Source organism: Melanerpes formicivorus, unplaced genomic scaffold (genome assembly GCF_026170545.1).
Source record: "Melanerpes formicivorus ecotype bairdi unplaced genomic scaffold, bMelFor1.0.p_v2 SCAF_24, whole genome shotgun sequence".
Lineage (NCBI taxonomy): Eukaryota > Metazoa > Chordata > Aves > Piciformes > Picidae > Melanerpes > Melanerpes formicivorus.
In genome coordinates this window covers 6,772,708-6,787,496 of record NW_027142376.1, presented here as the reverse complement: position 1 = coordinate 6,787,496, position 14,789 = coordinate 6,772,708, and the positions used below count along the sequence as shown (strand labels likewise).

Below are 14,789 nucleotides of genomic sequence, written 5' to 3'. Positions count from 1 at the left end.
CTATGTTTGGAAAAGGGGTCTGAGGGAGCTTCTCTAGGGGGTGGTTTGCTCCATGGTTTGAGGCTGGATGCCTTTAAGAAACCATAGGGAGCTGGGGTTGTTTAGCCTGGAGAAGAGGAGGCTCAGGGGAGACCTTCTTGCTCTCTACATCTACCTGAAGGGAGGTTGTAGCCAGGTGGGGGTTGGTCTCTTCTCCCAGGCAAGCAGCACCAGAACAAGAAGACACAGTCTCAAGTTATGCCAGGGGAGGTTTAGACTCAAGATGAGGAAAAAGTTCTTCCCAGAAAGAGTAACTTGCCATTGGAATGTGCTGCCCAGGGAGGTGGTGGAGTCAGCATCCCTGGAGGTGTTCAAAAAAGGCTTGAATGTGGCACTTGGAGCCATGGTTTAGTTGATTAGATGGTGTTGAGTTGGACTTGATGATCTCTGAGGTCTTTTCCAACCTGGTTGGTTCTGTGATTCTATGACAGAGAACTCTTCCAAGAGGCTAGATCAGTTCTGGAGGTGGACTGCTAAGTGTAATTTACAGAATCACAGAATCACCAAGGTTGGAAGAGACCTCAAAGATCATCAAGTCCAACCTGTCACCACAGACCCCATGACTAGATCATGGCACCAAGTGCCACATCCAATCCCCTCTTGAACCCCTCCTGGGATGGTGACTCCACCACCTCCCTGGGCAGCACATTCCAATGACAAATGGCTCTCAGTGAAGAACTTTCTCCCAGTGAAGAACTTCACTCCCAGAATGCCTGCATCTACCCTTTATAAGGGGACAACACAAGCTGCCTCTTCCCCTTCTCCTCTCTCTGCTACCTTCCAATGCAGGCTCCCCTATCTCCTGTTTGGTATGGGGGAGGTGTTTGGCCTTGAGCATCCTGCTCCTGCCTGAGCAAACCTGTATTTCCAGCTGCATCATTTTGGGCCTGGCTAGCAGGGAGGTATGGGTGAGGGGCATTTGAGGTCTGGATTTTGACCTGGTTTGGTGGAGGTTGGGGAAACTTTTGCCTGAGGAGGTTCTTGGATAACCATGGCCTATGGATTTCTCTGTGTTTGATGTGCTCTGCACTGCAGCCTGCAGTCTATGAACAGCACTTCCAGTTAAACTTCCAATCATACTCTGTATTTCTATCCAACCCTGTGTGGAGTTTTCCTTTAACTACTATGGAATGGAATGGAATGGAATGGAATGGAATGGAATGGAATGGAATGGAACGGAATGGAATGGAATAGACCAGGTTGGAAGAGACCTTCAAGATCACCTTGTCCAACCTATCATCCAACACCATCTAATCAACTAAACCATGCAACCAAGCACCCTAGCAAGTCTCCTCCTCAACACCTCCAGTGATGGTGACTCCACCACCTCGCCAGGTAGACCATTCCAATGGGCAATCACTCTCTCTGTGTAAAACTTCTTCCTAACCTCCAGCCTAAACCTCCCCTGGCACAGCTTGAGACTGTGTCCTCTTGTTCTGGTGCTGCTTGCCTGGGAGAAGAGACCAACCCCCACCTGGCTACAACCTCCCTTCAGGTAGTTGTAGAGAGTGATAAGGTCACCCCTGAGCCTCCTCTTCTCCAGGCTAAGCAACCCCAGCTCCCTCAGCCTCTCCTCACAGGGCTGGGTTCCAAACCCCTCACCAACTTCGTTGCCCTTCTCTGGACACCTTCCAGCAAGTCAACCTCCTTCCTAAACTGAGGGGCCCAGAACTGGACACAGGACTCGAGGTGTGGCCTAACCAGTGCTGAGTCCAGGGCAGAATGACCTCCCTGCTCCTGCTGGCCACACTGTTCTTGATGCAGGCCAGGATGCCATTGGCCCTCTTGGCTGCCTGGGCACACTGCAGGCTCATGTTCAGCCTACCATCAACCAGCACCCCCAGGTCCCTCTCTGCCTGGCTGCTCTCAGCCACTCTGACCCCAGCCTGTAGCACTGCATGGGGTTGCTGTGGCCAATGTGCAGCCCCTGGCACTTGGATGTGTTCAATCTCCTGCCCTTGGCCTCTGCCCATCTGTCCAGCCTGTCGAGGTCCCTCTGCAGAGCCTCTCTACCCTCCAGCAGATCAACTCCTGCCCCCAGCTTGGTGTCATCTGCAAATTTACTGATGATGGACTCAATGCCCTCATCCAGATCATCAATAAAGATGTTAAAGAGGATGGGGCCCAGCACTGATCCCTGGGGGATGCCACTGGTGCCTGGCTGCCAGCTGGATGTGACACCATTCACCACCACTCTCTGGGCTCAGCCCTCCAGCCAGTTCCTAACCCAGCTCAGAGTGCTGCTGTCCAAGCCATGGGCTGACAGCTTGGCCAGGAGTTTGCTGTGGGGGATGGCATCTAAGGCCTTGCTGAAGTCCTTGAGAAGAGTTAGAGAGCTCTGTCTCACTTCTAAAACCCAGACAGTTTGGTTTGGGGTTTGTTGTTGGGCTGTGTTTTTTGGAGGGCTATATTTTGATATTTTAGCAAAGTTTCTTAAACATAGTTTTTGTTTGTTTGTTTGTTTGTTTGTTCTTTACTTCTCCCTTTTGCCCCTCATGGATTTGTCTTTCCACTGCTTTTTTTCCCCCACTGGCTTTCTATCTTCTTGCTGTTGTTCAGAAGCCACACCAAGCAGTTTCATTTTGAGGCAAAGACATAAATCAAGATGGGAAGCTTTAAATGAGAGATGGGAGAGGCAAACTCTGTGTGGCTGAGACCTAAGCTACATGTAGGATTGGCCTCAAGATAAAATCAGGATGTGGCTTGAAGTTCAGTATGAGAGGGCAAGGATTCATTACTACTTTTCTGGGGGAGAGAACAATAAATCCCTCTGGATGTGAACTTTATCAGCATCAAGCAAACTAAATCAGACTAAACTGCCCTGCAGCCCACCCAAATTCATCTGAAAATGAGAGCTCCTACCTCCCACTTCCCAGCAGCTACTCAGTCATGTCCACATGATGTGGTTGTCATTACAGAAGGGTTGGGCCAGATCACTTTTAAAGGTCTCTCTCAACCCCAAGCATTCTCTGGTTCTCTATGGAGACCACACCATGGACCTGCCTCTGTCTATCTACCTTGCTACCTAACTGCATGATCAGGAGCCAGGTAGTTAGGACAACACAAAGCACAGAGTTAGGGAGAGGCTTAGTCTGATACCACTGGAAATGCTGATGGCTTAACTGGGTGAAGATGCAGGCCCTGGAGATGGTAACCTCCACACTTTGAAACAGCTTTTGTTCTGGTGATGAATATTGGTAAGCTACAGACTTGGGGATGTGTGCTTGGAAAGTTGCGACTCAGAGAAGGACCTGGGGGTTCTGGTTGGCAGTGGATTAAATATGAGCCAGCAATGTGCCAAGGTGGCCAAGAAAGCCAGTGGCATCCTGGCTGGGATTAGGAACACTGTGGCCAGCAGGGACAGGGAGGAGAGTGTTGTGTTCAGTTCTGGGGCCCTCACCAGAGGAAGGACACTGAGGGGCTGGAGCATGTCCAGAGAAGGGCAATGAGGCTGAAGAAGGGCCTGGAGCACCTGGGCTGTGAGGAGGGGCTAAGGGAGCTGGGGGTCTTCAGTCTGGAGAAGAGGAGGCTCAGGAGAGACCTCATTGCTCTCTATAGCTCCCTGGAGGGAGGTTGGAGTGAGGAGGGGGCAGCCTCTGCTCCTTGGTGGCAAGCAACAGGCCCAGAGGCAATGGTTCCAAGCTGCACCAGGGGAGGTTCAGGCTGGATGCTAGGAAATATTTCTTCACTGGAAGGGCTCTCAACCATTGGAATGTTCTGCCCAGGGCAGTGCTGGAGTCACCATCCCTGGGGGTGTTTAAACAGCCCGTGGAGCTGGTGCTCAGGGACATGGTTTGGTGTTGGGTCAAGGGCTGGACTGAAGGATCTCTGAGGTCTCTTCCAGACAGATCTATTCTGTGCTTTCCACTACAGAAAGAGGCAGCACTCCAGAGCACAGAGGCCAAGGGAAGCTGTGCTTTTTGGGATGCCTGTGGGTGAGACATCCCTTCCAGTGCTTTGCAGGGGTGTTTGTCCTTTGAAGAAGGAGGATTCCAGCAATGCTTCCCTAGCCCCAGCCAGCACTTCAATCCCATTAAGGACTCACCTTTTTATTAGGCAGAGGAGGTTTCCTGAGGAGCCACCTGAGCACAGGGAGAAGGAATAAGAGAAACAGGACAGCATCAGTGACCAACAGAACCAAGTGCAACACTTGGCTTCAGTTCACGTTTCCAAGAGTGAAATGTCTTTAAAACAAAAATGGAACTGCAAGTTCTCTCTGTCACCTTTTTGGGTGCTGGCAGTAGGAAGCAAAGCTAAGCTCCAGGGACCTGCTACCTCTTACCTGAGCCCCACCCTTCAGACTGTAGTAAATCAAATGCTTTTAAGTGCTGAACTGTTTAGATCTGGCTTTAAATCCAGACCTGGCAGCTTATCCCTGTCTGTTGAACACAGTAGTCTCTTGTAAACCAGCCAGCCTGACTTGTCAGCAGTGATCTACTTTTAACTTTCCCTATGAATTGCAAAGGGAGCTGTTCTCACTCTTCTTCCTGAGGCAGTGAGTGTCTCACAGCTACACCACACTGGGACTGATTCAGGTCTCAAACATAGGCACCAAGTGCCGGTTTTGACGTGGCAAGAGCCCCTGCAGCAGGACTGGCAGATACAAACCAGGATGCCTGAGAGACTGTGCACTTCTGGAGGGGCAGCTGGAAGTGGAAAACATACTGCAGAGCATCTGAAATAGCACTAGACACCACAGCACCAAAGCTCTGCATTGCTTGCTGCAGACTTAGGAAAAATAGCCTGAGGCCATCTGCAGCCCTCCTGAGCAGCTCTGCATTTCAATGGCAGCTCACCCAAATCATGGACTAGAGAATGCTTTGGGTTAGGAAAGACCTTTAAAAGTCATCTAGTCCAACACCCCTGCAGTAACCAGGGACATCTTCAACCAGATCAGGTTGCTCAAAGCCCCATACAGCTTCATATGGAATCTTTCGAGGGATGGAGCTTCTGCCACCTCTCTGGACAGCCTGTGCCAGGGTTTTGCTATCACTGTAGAAAAGTTTCTTCCTTACACCTAGTCTAAATCTCCTCTCTTTTAGTTTAAATCCATCAAGCCTTGTCCTGTTGCAAGAGGCCCTGTGAAAAAATGTGTCCCCTTCTTTCTTGTAGATCCCCTTTCAGTGCTGAAAGGCCATGACAAGGTCTCCCTGGAGCCTTCTCTTCTCCAGGCTGGACAACCCCAACTCTCTCAGCCTGTCCTCACAGCAGAGGTGTTCCAGACCTCTCATCATGTCTGTGGCCCTTCTCTGGAGCCACTCCAACAGCTCCATGTCTCTCCTGTGCTGAGGACTCCAGAGCTGGCCACAGCACTGCAGGTGGGGTCTCACCTGAGGGGAGTAGAGGGGCAGAATCACCTCTGCTTTTGATGCAGCCCTGGATATTGTTGGCTTTCTGGGCTGTGAGCACACCTTGCCACCTCACATCCAGCTTTTCATCCACCAGGACCCCCGAGCTCTTCTCAGCAGAGTTGCTCTCAATCCTTTTGTCCCCCAACCTGTGCTGATACTGAGCATTGCCTTGTCCCAGGTGCAGAATCCTGCACTTGTCCCTTGTGGAACCCCCTGAGGTTCACACAGGCTGACTCCTCCAGCGTGTCCAAGTCCCCCTGGATGCCATCCCATCCCTCAGGCATGTCAGCTGGAGGGATACTCAGCTTGGAGTCATCTGCAAACTTGCCGAGGTTGCAGTCCGTCCCATTGTTTATGTCATTAATGAAGACATTAAGCATTCCTGGTCCCAGTATGGGCACCTGAGGGACATTTGTTACTGCTCTCCATCTGCACATCAAAACCTTGACAAATTATGGGGATCACAAAACAAAGACCCTCTGGATTCTACCATCCAATTAGTTCATTATCCACCAAACAGTTAACCCATCAAATGTAGAGAGAAGTTTGTTGTAGGGGGCTGAGTCTCAGGCTTGATGGAAGCAAATATTTCCTCCTCCAGGGAAAGAGCTAGGTGCACCTAAACACCTGGGAGCATCTATAACCTTTCATTTATGTCTTGAATAAGAAAAGTCTGGAAAGCTTTTATGCATAAAGCTTTCTAGCAGGTCTTTGAAGGCTATGCATACACATCCTGGCTGCCCAGAGCACACAAAGCAAACTCCATCACCTGCAGTGCCAGAGCAATAGCAAATGAGGAGCTAAAAAAAGGCCTTTTTTGCTTTGTTAAAGATGAGACTAGGACTGTGATTGCAAAGAAACTCACCTCCCATCACAGGACAGAACCATGCCCTTCAGAGAAGCAGGCCCCACAGCTTGTACTGCCTTTCATTTCTCAGCATTTCAACTCTCTTCCTTTTCCTTCCTCTTTCTCCTCTTGTGTTCCTCTCTCTCTCCGCTGCCCCCTCAGCTCCTCCTTTGTCTCTCTCTTCTCCTCTTTACTGCATTGTGCCTCTGATGCTCACTTTGAGGAGCAAACCCTGCCCTCCCCGCAGCTCTTAGGGGAAAACATGTGGACAGAACATCATTAAATCCCTGCTGGATTGGTACAGGGGAGAGAGGTAAGAACTAAACCCCTGAGGTAGCAACAATACACTTTGCATTTTGATAGCAGGGCTTTTGTTGTCATCACTCACACTGATGCCAGCTGCATACAGCAAGGAAGCCTTTATGTTTTAAATAATCCAGTTCATTCCCAGCTCAAAATGAATCTATCTGTCTGATGCTGCTCTCCTGAGGGTTGCTGTTTCACTCAAAGTCAAGAAGCTCTTTTAAGCAGCCTCAGTCTCCCATAAAATCCTTAGCAAATCAAGCTCTGGAACATCACTAACTGCCAGCTGATTTGGGATTTTTTCAGGTTAATGTCCCTTCTTCCACTTAGAGTTCAACATCCTTCTGTTAAGACATTTTCCCCTGTGTCTCCATGGGCTGGGGCTGCAGTCCCAGCATAAATAAACTACTGGGGTCTCTAGAAATTGAAACTGAATTTGCAAAACAGTAAGAAGCTGCTCTTGAGTGTGTGTTGCTTCCCCAAGTGTAGGTAGCTACAAGCAGCTCTGTGGAAAGCATCAGCAGGGGCTAAAAAGTCAAGCAAAGACATCAAGAAAATCATAGAATCACAGAATTGTTAGGGTTGGAAGGGACCTCAAGGATCAGCCAGTTCCAACCCCCTGCCATGGCCAGGGACACCTCACACTACAGCAGCTTGCTCACAGCCACAGCCAGCCTGGCTGCAAAAACCTCCAGGGATGAGGCTTCCACCACCTCCCTGGGCAACCTGTGCCAGTCTCTCACCACCCTCATGGGGAACAACTTCTTCCTCACATCCAATCTGAATCTCCCCATTTCTAGTTTTGCTCCATTTGCCCCCACTCCTATCACTTCCTGACACCCTCAAAATTCCCTCCCCAGCTTTCTTTTAGCCCCCTTCAGATACTGGAAGGCCACAAGAAGGTCTCCTCAGAGCCTTCTCCTCTCCAGACTGAACAGCCCCAGCTCCCTCAGTCTGTCCTCATAGGAGAGCAGCTCCAGCCCTCTGCTCATCCTCGTGCCCCTTCTCTGGACACCTTCCAGCACCTCCAGATCCTTCCTGTAACAGAGGCTCCAGAACTGGACTCAGAGCTCCAGGTGGGGTCTCAGCAGAGTGGAGCAGAGGGGGAGAATCACCTCCCTGGCCCTGCTACACTCAGCTTCTCTTGCTGCAGCCCTGGTTGGCTTTCTGGGCTGCAAGTGCTCACTGCTGGCTCCTGTTGAGCTTCTCCTCTATCAGCACCCCCAGGTCCTTTTCTTCAGGAGGGAGGGTTTAGGGAAGTGTTTGAATGGGTAAATTTTTCAAGGAAGTTTTTGTGGTACAAGATGCTATTGGGGAGGAGAACATTCAAGGCAGATAGATACAATCTTCTATACAGTGTTCTATACAACCTCTATCAGAATACAGAATTCACCAGGTTGGAAAAGACCTCAGAGATCATCCAGTCCAACTTATCACCCAACACCATCTAATCTACTCAACCACGGCATCAAGTGCCTCATCCAGGCTCTTCCTAAACCCCTCCAGTGATGGTGACTCCACCACCTCCCTGAGCAGCACATTCCAATGGCCAATCTCTCTTGCTGGGAAGACATTCTTGCTGACCTCCAGCCTAAACCTCCCCTGCCACAGCTTGAGACTGTGTCCTCTTGTTCTGGTGCTGCTTGCCTGGGAGAAGAGACCAACTCCCACCTGGCTACAACCTCCCTTCAGGGAGTTGTAGAGAGCAAGAAGGTCTCCCCTGAGTCTCCTCTTCTCCAGCTCCCTCAGCCTCTCCTCTCAGGGTTTGTGGATCTGTGATTGTCTGATTCCAGGCCTTGGCAGGAAGGTGTATGAGTGGCACTGCTGGTAGCATCAGTGGTGGCACCAGAAAGTAAGTTTTTCAGGTGAAAAAGCCCCCCCCAGCTCGAGATGGCTCCTTTCATCATGCTGCCCCTCTGTGCAACCTCTTCTGCTAGGTGAGGTCTCTGTGTGCCAGCGGTGGAGTGCTGGGGCCCAGCCTTTCTGATCTGAAGTCTCCCAGGAAATCTCAAGCCGTTACCAAGTCAGCGCTAGGGACAGCAGTGCTCCTCCCTTACTTGCTGGCCACACGACTCCTCTGTTGGGAGGGAGAGCCTCCCAGGAACCCAAATCATCTGCCCAAGCAGAGGAAACGCTGCCAAGCTTCTGCAGCCAGCTTTCTGAAGCGTGAGAATTCATTAAGCACAATAGAAACACGGTGTGCTAATCACAGAACAATCAACCATCCCTTCAACCTGCTGCTGGGGGAACATCTAATCCAGCACACAAAGGGCTAACACCACGAGCCTTCATTTGTAAAAGAGATTACTGCCATCCTTTCTCACAATCCCTTTGACAAATCCCATCAAAATCTCTCTTGGCAAAAAACCCCAACCATTAGGGCTCCATTTTTGTCCCCAAACGTTGGAGTCAAGTCTGGGGTTTTTAGTCCCAATGAGTCCATGTCCCAGGGGAGGCCAGGGACAAGTGGAGTCCCTCAGGGATCAGCCCTGGGACCAGGCTTGTTTAACATCTTTGTTGGTGCCATGGACAGTGGCACTGAGTGCAACCTCAGCAGGATTGCTGATGACACCAAGCTGTGTGGGGCAGCACAGGGATCCATCCAGAGGGACCTGGACAGGCTGCAGAGGTGAGCCCATGACAACCTCATGAGGTTCAACAAGAACAAGGGCAAGGTCCTGCAGCTGGGTCAGGGCAATCCCAGGCACAAATATAGGCTGGACAGGGAGCCTTGAGAGCAGCCCTGAAGAAAAGGACCTGGGGGTGCTGGTGGAGGAGAAGCTCAACAGGAGCCAGCAGTGAGCACTTGCAGCCCAGAAAGCCAACCAGAGCCTGGGCTGCAGCAAGAGAAGCAGAGCCAGCAGGGCCAGGGAGCTGATGCTCCCCCTCTGCTCTGCTCTGCTGAGACCCCACCTGGAGCTCTGTGTCCAGTTCTGGAGCCTCTATTACAGGAAGGATCTGGAGGTGCTGGAAGGCATCCAGAGAAGGGCCATGAGGGTGAGCAGAGGGCTGGAGCTGCTCTGCTATGAGGACAGACTGAGGGAGCTGGGGCTGTTCAGTCTGGAGAAGAGAAGGCTCTGAGGAGACCTAATTGTGGCCTTCCAGGATCTGAAGGGGACTCCAAGAAAGCTGGGGAGGGACTTTTGAGGGTGTCAGGGCGCGACAGCACTGGGGGGGATGGAGCAAAACTAGAAATGGGTAGATTCAGATGGGCAGGGACACCTCACACTAGGTCAGTTTTGAAGGCCAGGCTGAATGTGGCTGTGAGCAAGCTGCTGTAGTGTGAGGTGTCCCTACCCAAGGCAGGGGGGTTGGAACTGGATGATCCTTGAGTTTATCATATTGGACTCTGCCCATCTGTCCAGCCTGTCAAGGTCCCTCTGCAGAGCTCTCCTACCCTCTAACAGATCAACTCCTGCCCCCAGCTTGGTGTCATCTGCAAACTTACTAACGGTGGACCCAATCCCCTCATCCAGAAGGAAGGTGCTGAGTTCCATAAGTGCTGTTCTCTACTTTTCCATCAGACACACATGTAACCAGGGAGGGGTTCATTGAGGCAGCACCACATACCAGCAAGGCAAGGCTCTAAAAGAAAGCAGGTGAAACCCATACCGTTCTGGGAGATGTTCTGCAGGTCCCTGTGATTGCAGCGATTCCTGCTGCGCAAGCGCAGGTACAGAGAGTCCGTCCAGCCCCTGCAACGAAGGGAGAGCTCAGTGAGCTGCTGACCTGAGAGGAGCCTGAGGAAAACACAGCTGATGTCCAAAAGGAATCACAGAATCATAGAATCATAGAATGGGCTGGCTTGGAAGGCACCCCCAAAGAGAAGGGACCCCCAGTCCAACTCCCTCAGGTGCTCATTATAAGCCATGTGCTCCAGGCCCTTCTCCAGCCTCATGTTTGGTTACTCATAGAATCATAGAATCAATAAGGTTGGAAAGGACTTCAGAGATCATCAAGTCCAACCATTGGAGATGTTTAGGAGGAGACTTGATAGGGTGCTTGGTTACATGGTTTAGTTGATTAGGTGGTGTTGGATAATAGGATGGACACGATGATCTTGAAGGTCTCTTCCAACCTGGTCTGGTCTGGTCTATTCTATTCTATTCTATTCTATTCTATTCTATTCTATTCTATTCTATTCTATTCTATTCTATTCTATTCTATTCTATTCTATTCTATATACCTAACACCTCCTGACAACTAAACCATGGCTTCAAGTGTCACATCCAATCCCCTCTTGAACACCTCCAGTGATGGGGACTCCACCACGTCCCTGGGCAGCACATTCCAGTGGCCAACAACTCTTTCTGGGAAGAACTTTCTCCTCCTCATTTTCTCTCCCTGGAGGGTTTAGCCTTGTGGTTAGGTTTTGGGAAGGTTTTCAGAGACTGGGATGTAAATATTGAAGGGTTTTTCATAAAATTGTGCTGCTAATAGAATGATTTGGTTTGGAAGGGACCTACAGAGGTCATCCAGTCCAACCCCCTCTGCAGACAGCAGCAACATCTTCCACTAGATCAGGTTGCCCAGAGCCCTGTTGAGCCTCACCTTGAATATTTCCAGGGATGGGGCCCCAACTGCCTCCCTGGGCAACCTGTTGCAGTGTTCCACCACCCTTGTGGTGCAGAACTTCTTCCTAACGTCCAATCTCAACCTGCTCTTTAGTTTGAAGCCATTGCCCCTGGTCCTGCCACTGCAGGCCTTTGCAAACAGTCTCTCTCCATGTCCTGTCTCTGAACAGCTCTGTGCCCCAGTTATGCATCTCTTTCTATTTCACCACATCTCTAGGGTGGTGGGATTTTTTTGGTGGTCAAAAATCTATTCAATCCTGGTCACTCTAGCCTAAAATAGAAGCCAAGTTGTGAATAGAATAGAATAGAATAGAATAGAATAGAATAGAATAGAATAGAATAGAATAGAATAGAATAGATCAGACCAGGTTGGAAAAGACCTTTGAGATCATTGCATCCAACCTATCATCCAACACCACCTAATCAACTAAACCATGGCACCAAGCACCCTATCAAGTCTCCTTCTGAACACCTCCAGGGATGGTGACCCCACCACCTCCCTGGGCAGCACATTCCAATGGGCAATCATTCTCTCTGTGTAAAACTTCTTCCTAAACTCCAGCCTAAACCTCCCCTGGCACAACTTGAGACTGTGTCCTCTTGTTCTGGTGCTGGTTGCCTGGGAGAAGAGACCAATCTCTGCCTGTCTACAACCTCCCTTCAGGTAGTTGTAGAGAGCAAGAAGGTCTCCCCTGAGCCTCCTCTTCTCCAGGCTCAGCAACCCCAGCTCCCTCAGCCTCTACTCATAGGACTTGTGTTCCAAACCCCTCCCCAGCTTTGTTGCCCTTCTCTGGACACCTTCCAGCAAGTCAACTTCCTTCCTAAACTGAGGGGCCCAGAAGTGGACACAGGACTCAAGGTGTGGCCTAACCAGTGCAGTGTACAGGGGCAGAATGACCTCCCTGCTCCTGCTGGCCACACTGCTCCTGATGCAGGCCAGGATGCCATTGGCCCTCTTGGCTGCCTGGGCACACTGCAGGCTTATGTTCAGCCTACCATCAACCAGTACCCCCAGGTCCCTCTCTGCTGGCTGCTCTCCAGCCACTCTGACCCCAGCCTGTAGCACTGCATGGGGTTGTTGTGGCCAATGTGCAGAACCTGGCACTTGGATGTGTTCAATCTCATGCCCTTGGACTCTGCCCATCTCTCGAGGTCCCTCTGCAGAGCCTCTCTACCCTCCAGCAGATCAACTCCTGCCCCCAGCTTGGTGTCATCTGCAAATTTACTGATGATGGACTCAATGCCCTCATCCAGATCATCAATAAAGATGTTAAAGAGGATGGGGCCCAGCACTGATCCCTGGGGCACACCACTGGTGCCTGGCTGCCAGCTGGCTGTGGCACCATTCACCACCACTCTCTGGTCTCAGCCCTCCAGCCAGTTCCTAACCCATCACAGTGTGCTGCTGTCCAAGCCATGGGCTGACAGCTTGGTCAGGAGTTTGCTATGGGGTACAGTGTCAAAGGCCTTGCTGAGGTCCAGGTAGACTACATCCACAGCCTGCCCCACATCCACCAGGCAGTCACCTGATCATAGAAGGAGATCAGATTGGTGAGGCAGGACCTGCCCTTCCTAAATCCATGCTGGCTGGGCCTGATCCCTTGGCCATCCTGTCAGTGCTGTGTGATTGCACTCAGGATGACCTGTTCCATGATCTTGCCTGGCACTGAGGTCAGGCTGACAGGCCGGTAATTCCCTGGCTTATCCAACTGGCCCTTCTTGTGGATGGGCACCACGTTGGCCAGCTTCCAGTCCTCTGGGACCTCTCCAGTGAGCCAGGACTGCTGAAAAATGATGGAGAGTGGCTTGGCCAGCTCCTCTGCCAGCTCTCTCAGCACCCTAGGATGGATCCCATCTGGTCCCATGGACTTGTGGGGATCCAAACTGCTGAGGAAATCTCTAACTACCTGCTCCTGTTCCCTCAGAAACTCTAAGCTGATGGAGAGTTCCTTTGAAATGCTTCCATCCAGGATGTTTTTTTTGTTTTCCAGAGGAGGTGTTTAAAAAAACCCATCTTGGTGTTACAGATCGTTGATCAAAAGACTCCTGCTGGTTGCTCACTAATTGCCTTGTCAATTGGTCATTAGGGCGCAGTAAATAAAAGGGAAGAAATATTGGCAGAGCATTTGTTTCCCAGCGCCGTGAGTCTTGGATGGATTGGGCTGAAAGCAGGTTATGCTTGACTGTGGTGGGTCCTCTCCTTCACTTTGCACTGCTGGGAAAAGATGAAGATGTGAAAGGAAAGGCTAGCAGCCTAAAGGGAAGCTGGGGAGAAGGCCAGAGTCCCACCCATGGCTTCATGATCATCATCTCCATTTGGGCTGCTGATTTAGGTGGTTGAGGCCCCATCCCTGGAGGTGTTTAAGCCCAGGCTGGATGAGGCTCTGTCCAGCCTGATCTAGTGTGGGGTGTCCCTGCCCATGGCAGGGGGGTTGGGACTAGATGATCCTTGTGGTCCCTTCCAACCCTGACTGATACTATGATACTATGATTTTGTGCATGAATTTAGACACCAAAGGAATTAGCTAACACAGAGTGCTGTGTTACCTGATGGAGCAAGGCCAGAGGAGGGCCACAAAGATGATCCAAGGGCTGCGACACCTCTGCTAGGAGGATAGGCTGAGGGAGCTGGGGGTGTTCAGCCTAGAGGAGAGAAGACTCCAGGGGGACCTTAGAGCTGCCTGCCAATACCTGAAGGCATCCTACAGGAAGGCTGCAGAGGGACTTTTCATAAGGATGTCCAGAGACAGGACAAGGAGGAGTGGTTAAAAGCTGAAGGAGAGCAGGGTTAGACTGGAGCTTAGGCAGAAGTTCTTCAGTAGGTGGGTGATGGGACTCTGGAATAGGCTACCAGGGAGGTCTGCTTCCTGGGGGTGTTGAAGGCCAGGATGGATGAGGCCTTGAGCAGCTGAGTCTAGCTGAGAGGTGTCCCTGACCATAGTGGGGAGGTTGGAGAAGATGATCTCTGAGGTCCCTTCCGACCTGAGCTGTGATTCTATGATCTGAAATAGCATGGCTTAGCAACAGCAAACTTGGACAAACACAGAGAAACAGAAGACAATGCCAAGTTTTGAAACCAGCACTGAAAAAGTGAATACCTGCATGAAACACATGAGAACATCACCCAGTCACCTGGCAAGGGGCTACACAAGAAACCAGCAACTTGGGTTTCACCATAGCAAGTGGGTGGTTAGGTGCTGGGTGATAGGTTGGACTTGATGATCTCTAAGGTCTTTTCCAAGCTTATTGATTCTATGATCTCTTGGCTAACCTCCAGTCAGCTGGGACCTCCCTGATTAGCCAGGGCTGCTGATAAATGATGGAAAGCAGTTTGGTGTATTGAGGGCTTGTAATATTGCAAGACATTCTTGGCAGGGGGTTGAAACTAGGTGATCTTGGAGGCCCCTTCCAACCCAAACTATTACTTGATTTTTTAAGGGCTGGCTTTGCTGCAGGCTCTGAGAGTGGAGGCTGCTTAAATCTTCTCTGATGGCTTGTCAAGCAGTGTTCCACCTCAAAGCATGCACTCTGGGAATGGAACGGAGGCTGGGAGCCTGAGTTTCACACAAGGAGGAAAAAAAAAAGGAAGGAAAATCACACAAGGACGAACAATGGAAGGAAAATCAGCCAAGGAGAAATAAAAAGAAGGAAAATCAGACAAGGAAGGAAAAAAAG

General features: G+C 50.7%; 1 protein-coding gene across 4 annotated transcripts in view; it reads right to left on the bottom strand.

Moving 5' to 3' along the window:
• AOAH (acyloxyacyl hydrolase) overlaps window positions 1–14,789 on the bottom strand; it is a 112,023-nt gene that overhangs the window by 29,402 nt on the left and 67,832 nt on the right. For all 4 annotated transcript variants that reach the window (XM_068152735.1, XM_068152736.1, XM_068152734.1 and 1 more), the window contains exons 14-15: window positions 10,153–10,235; window positions 4,085–4,121 (exon numbers count right to left, since the gene is read on the bottom strand). In XM_068152735.1, coding sequence (XP_068008836.1) covers window positions 4,085–4,121; window positions 10,153–10,235 — 120 coding nt within the window. The remainder of the gene's footprint in view (window positions 1–4,084; window positions 4,122–10,152; window positions 10,236–14,789) is intronic.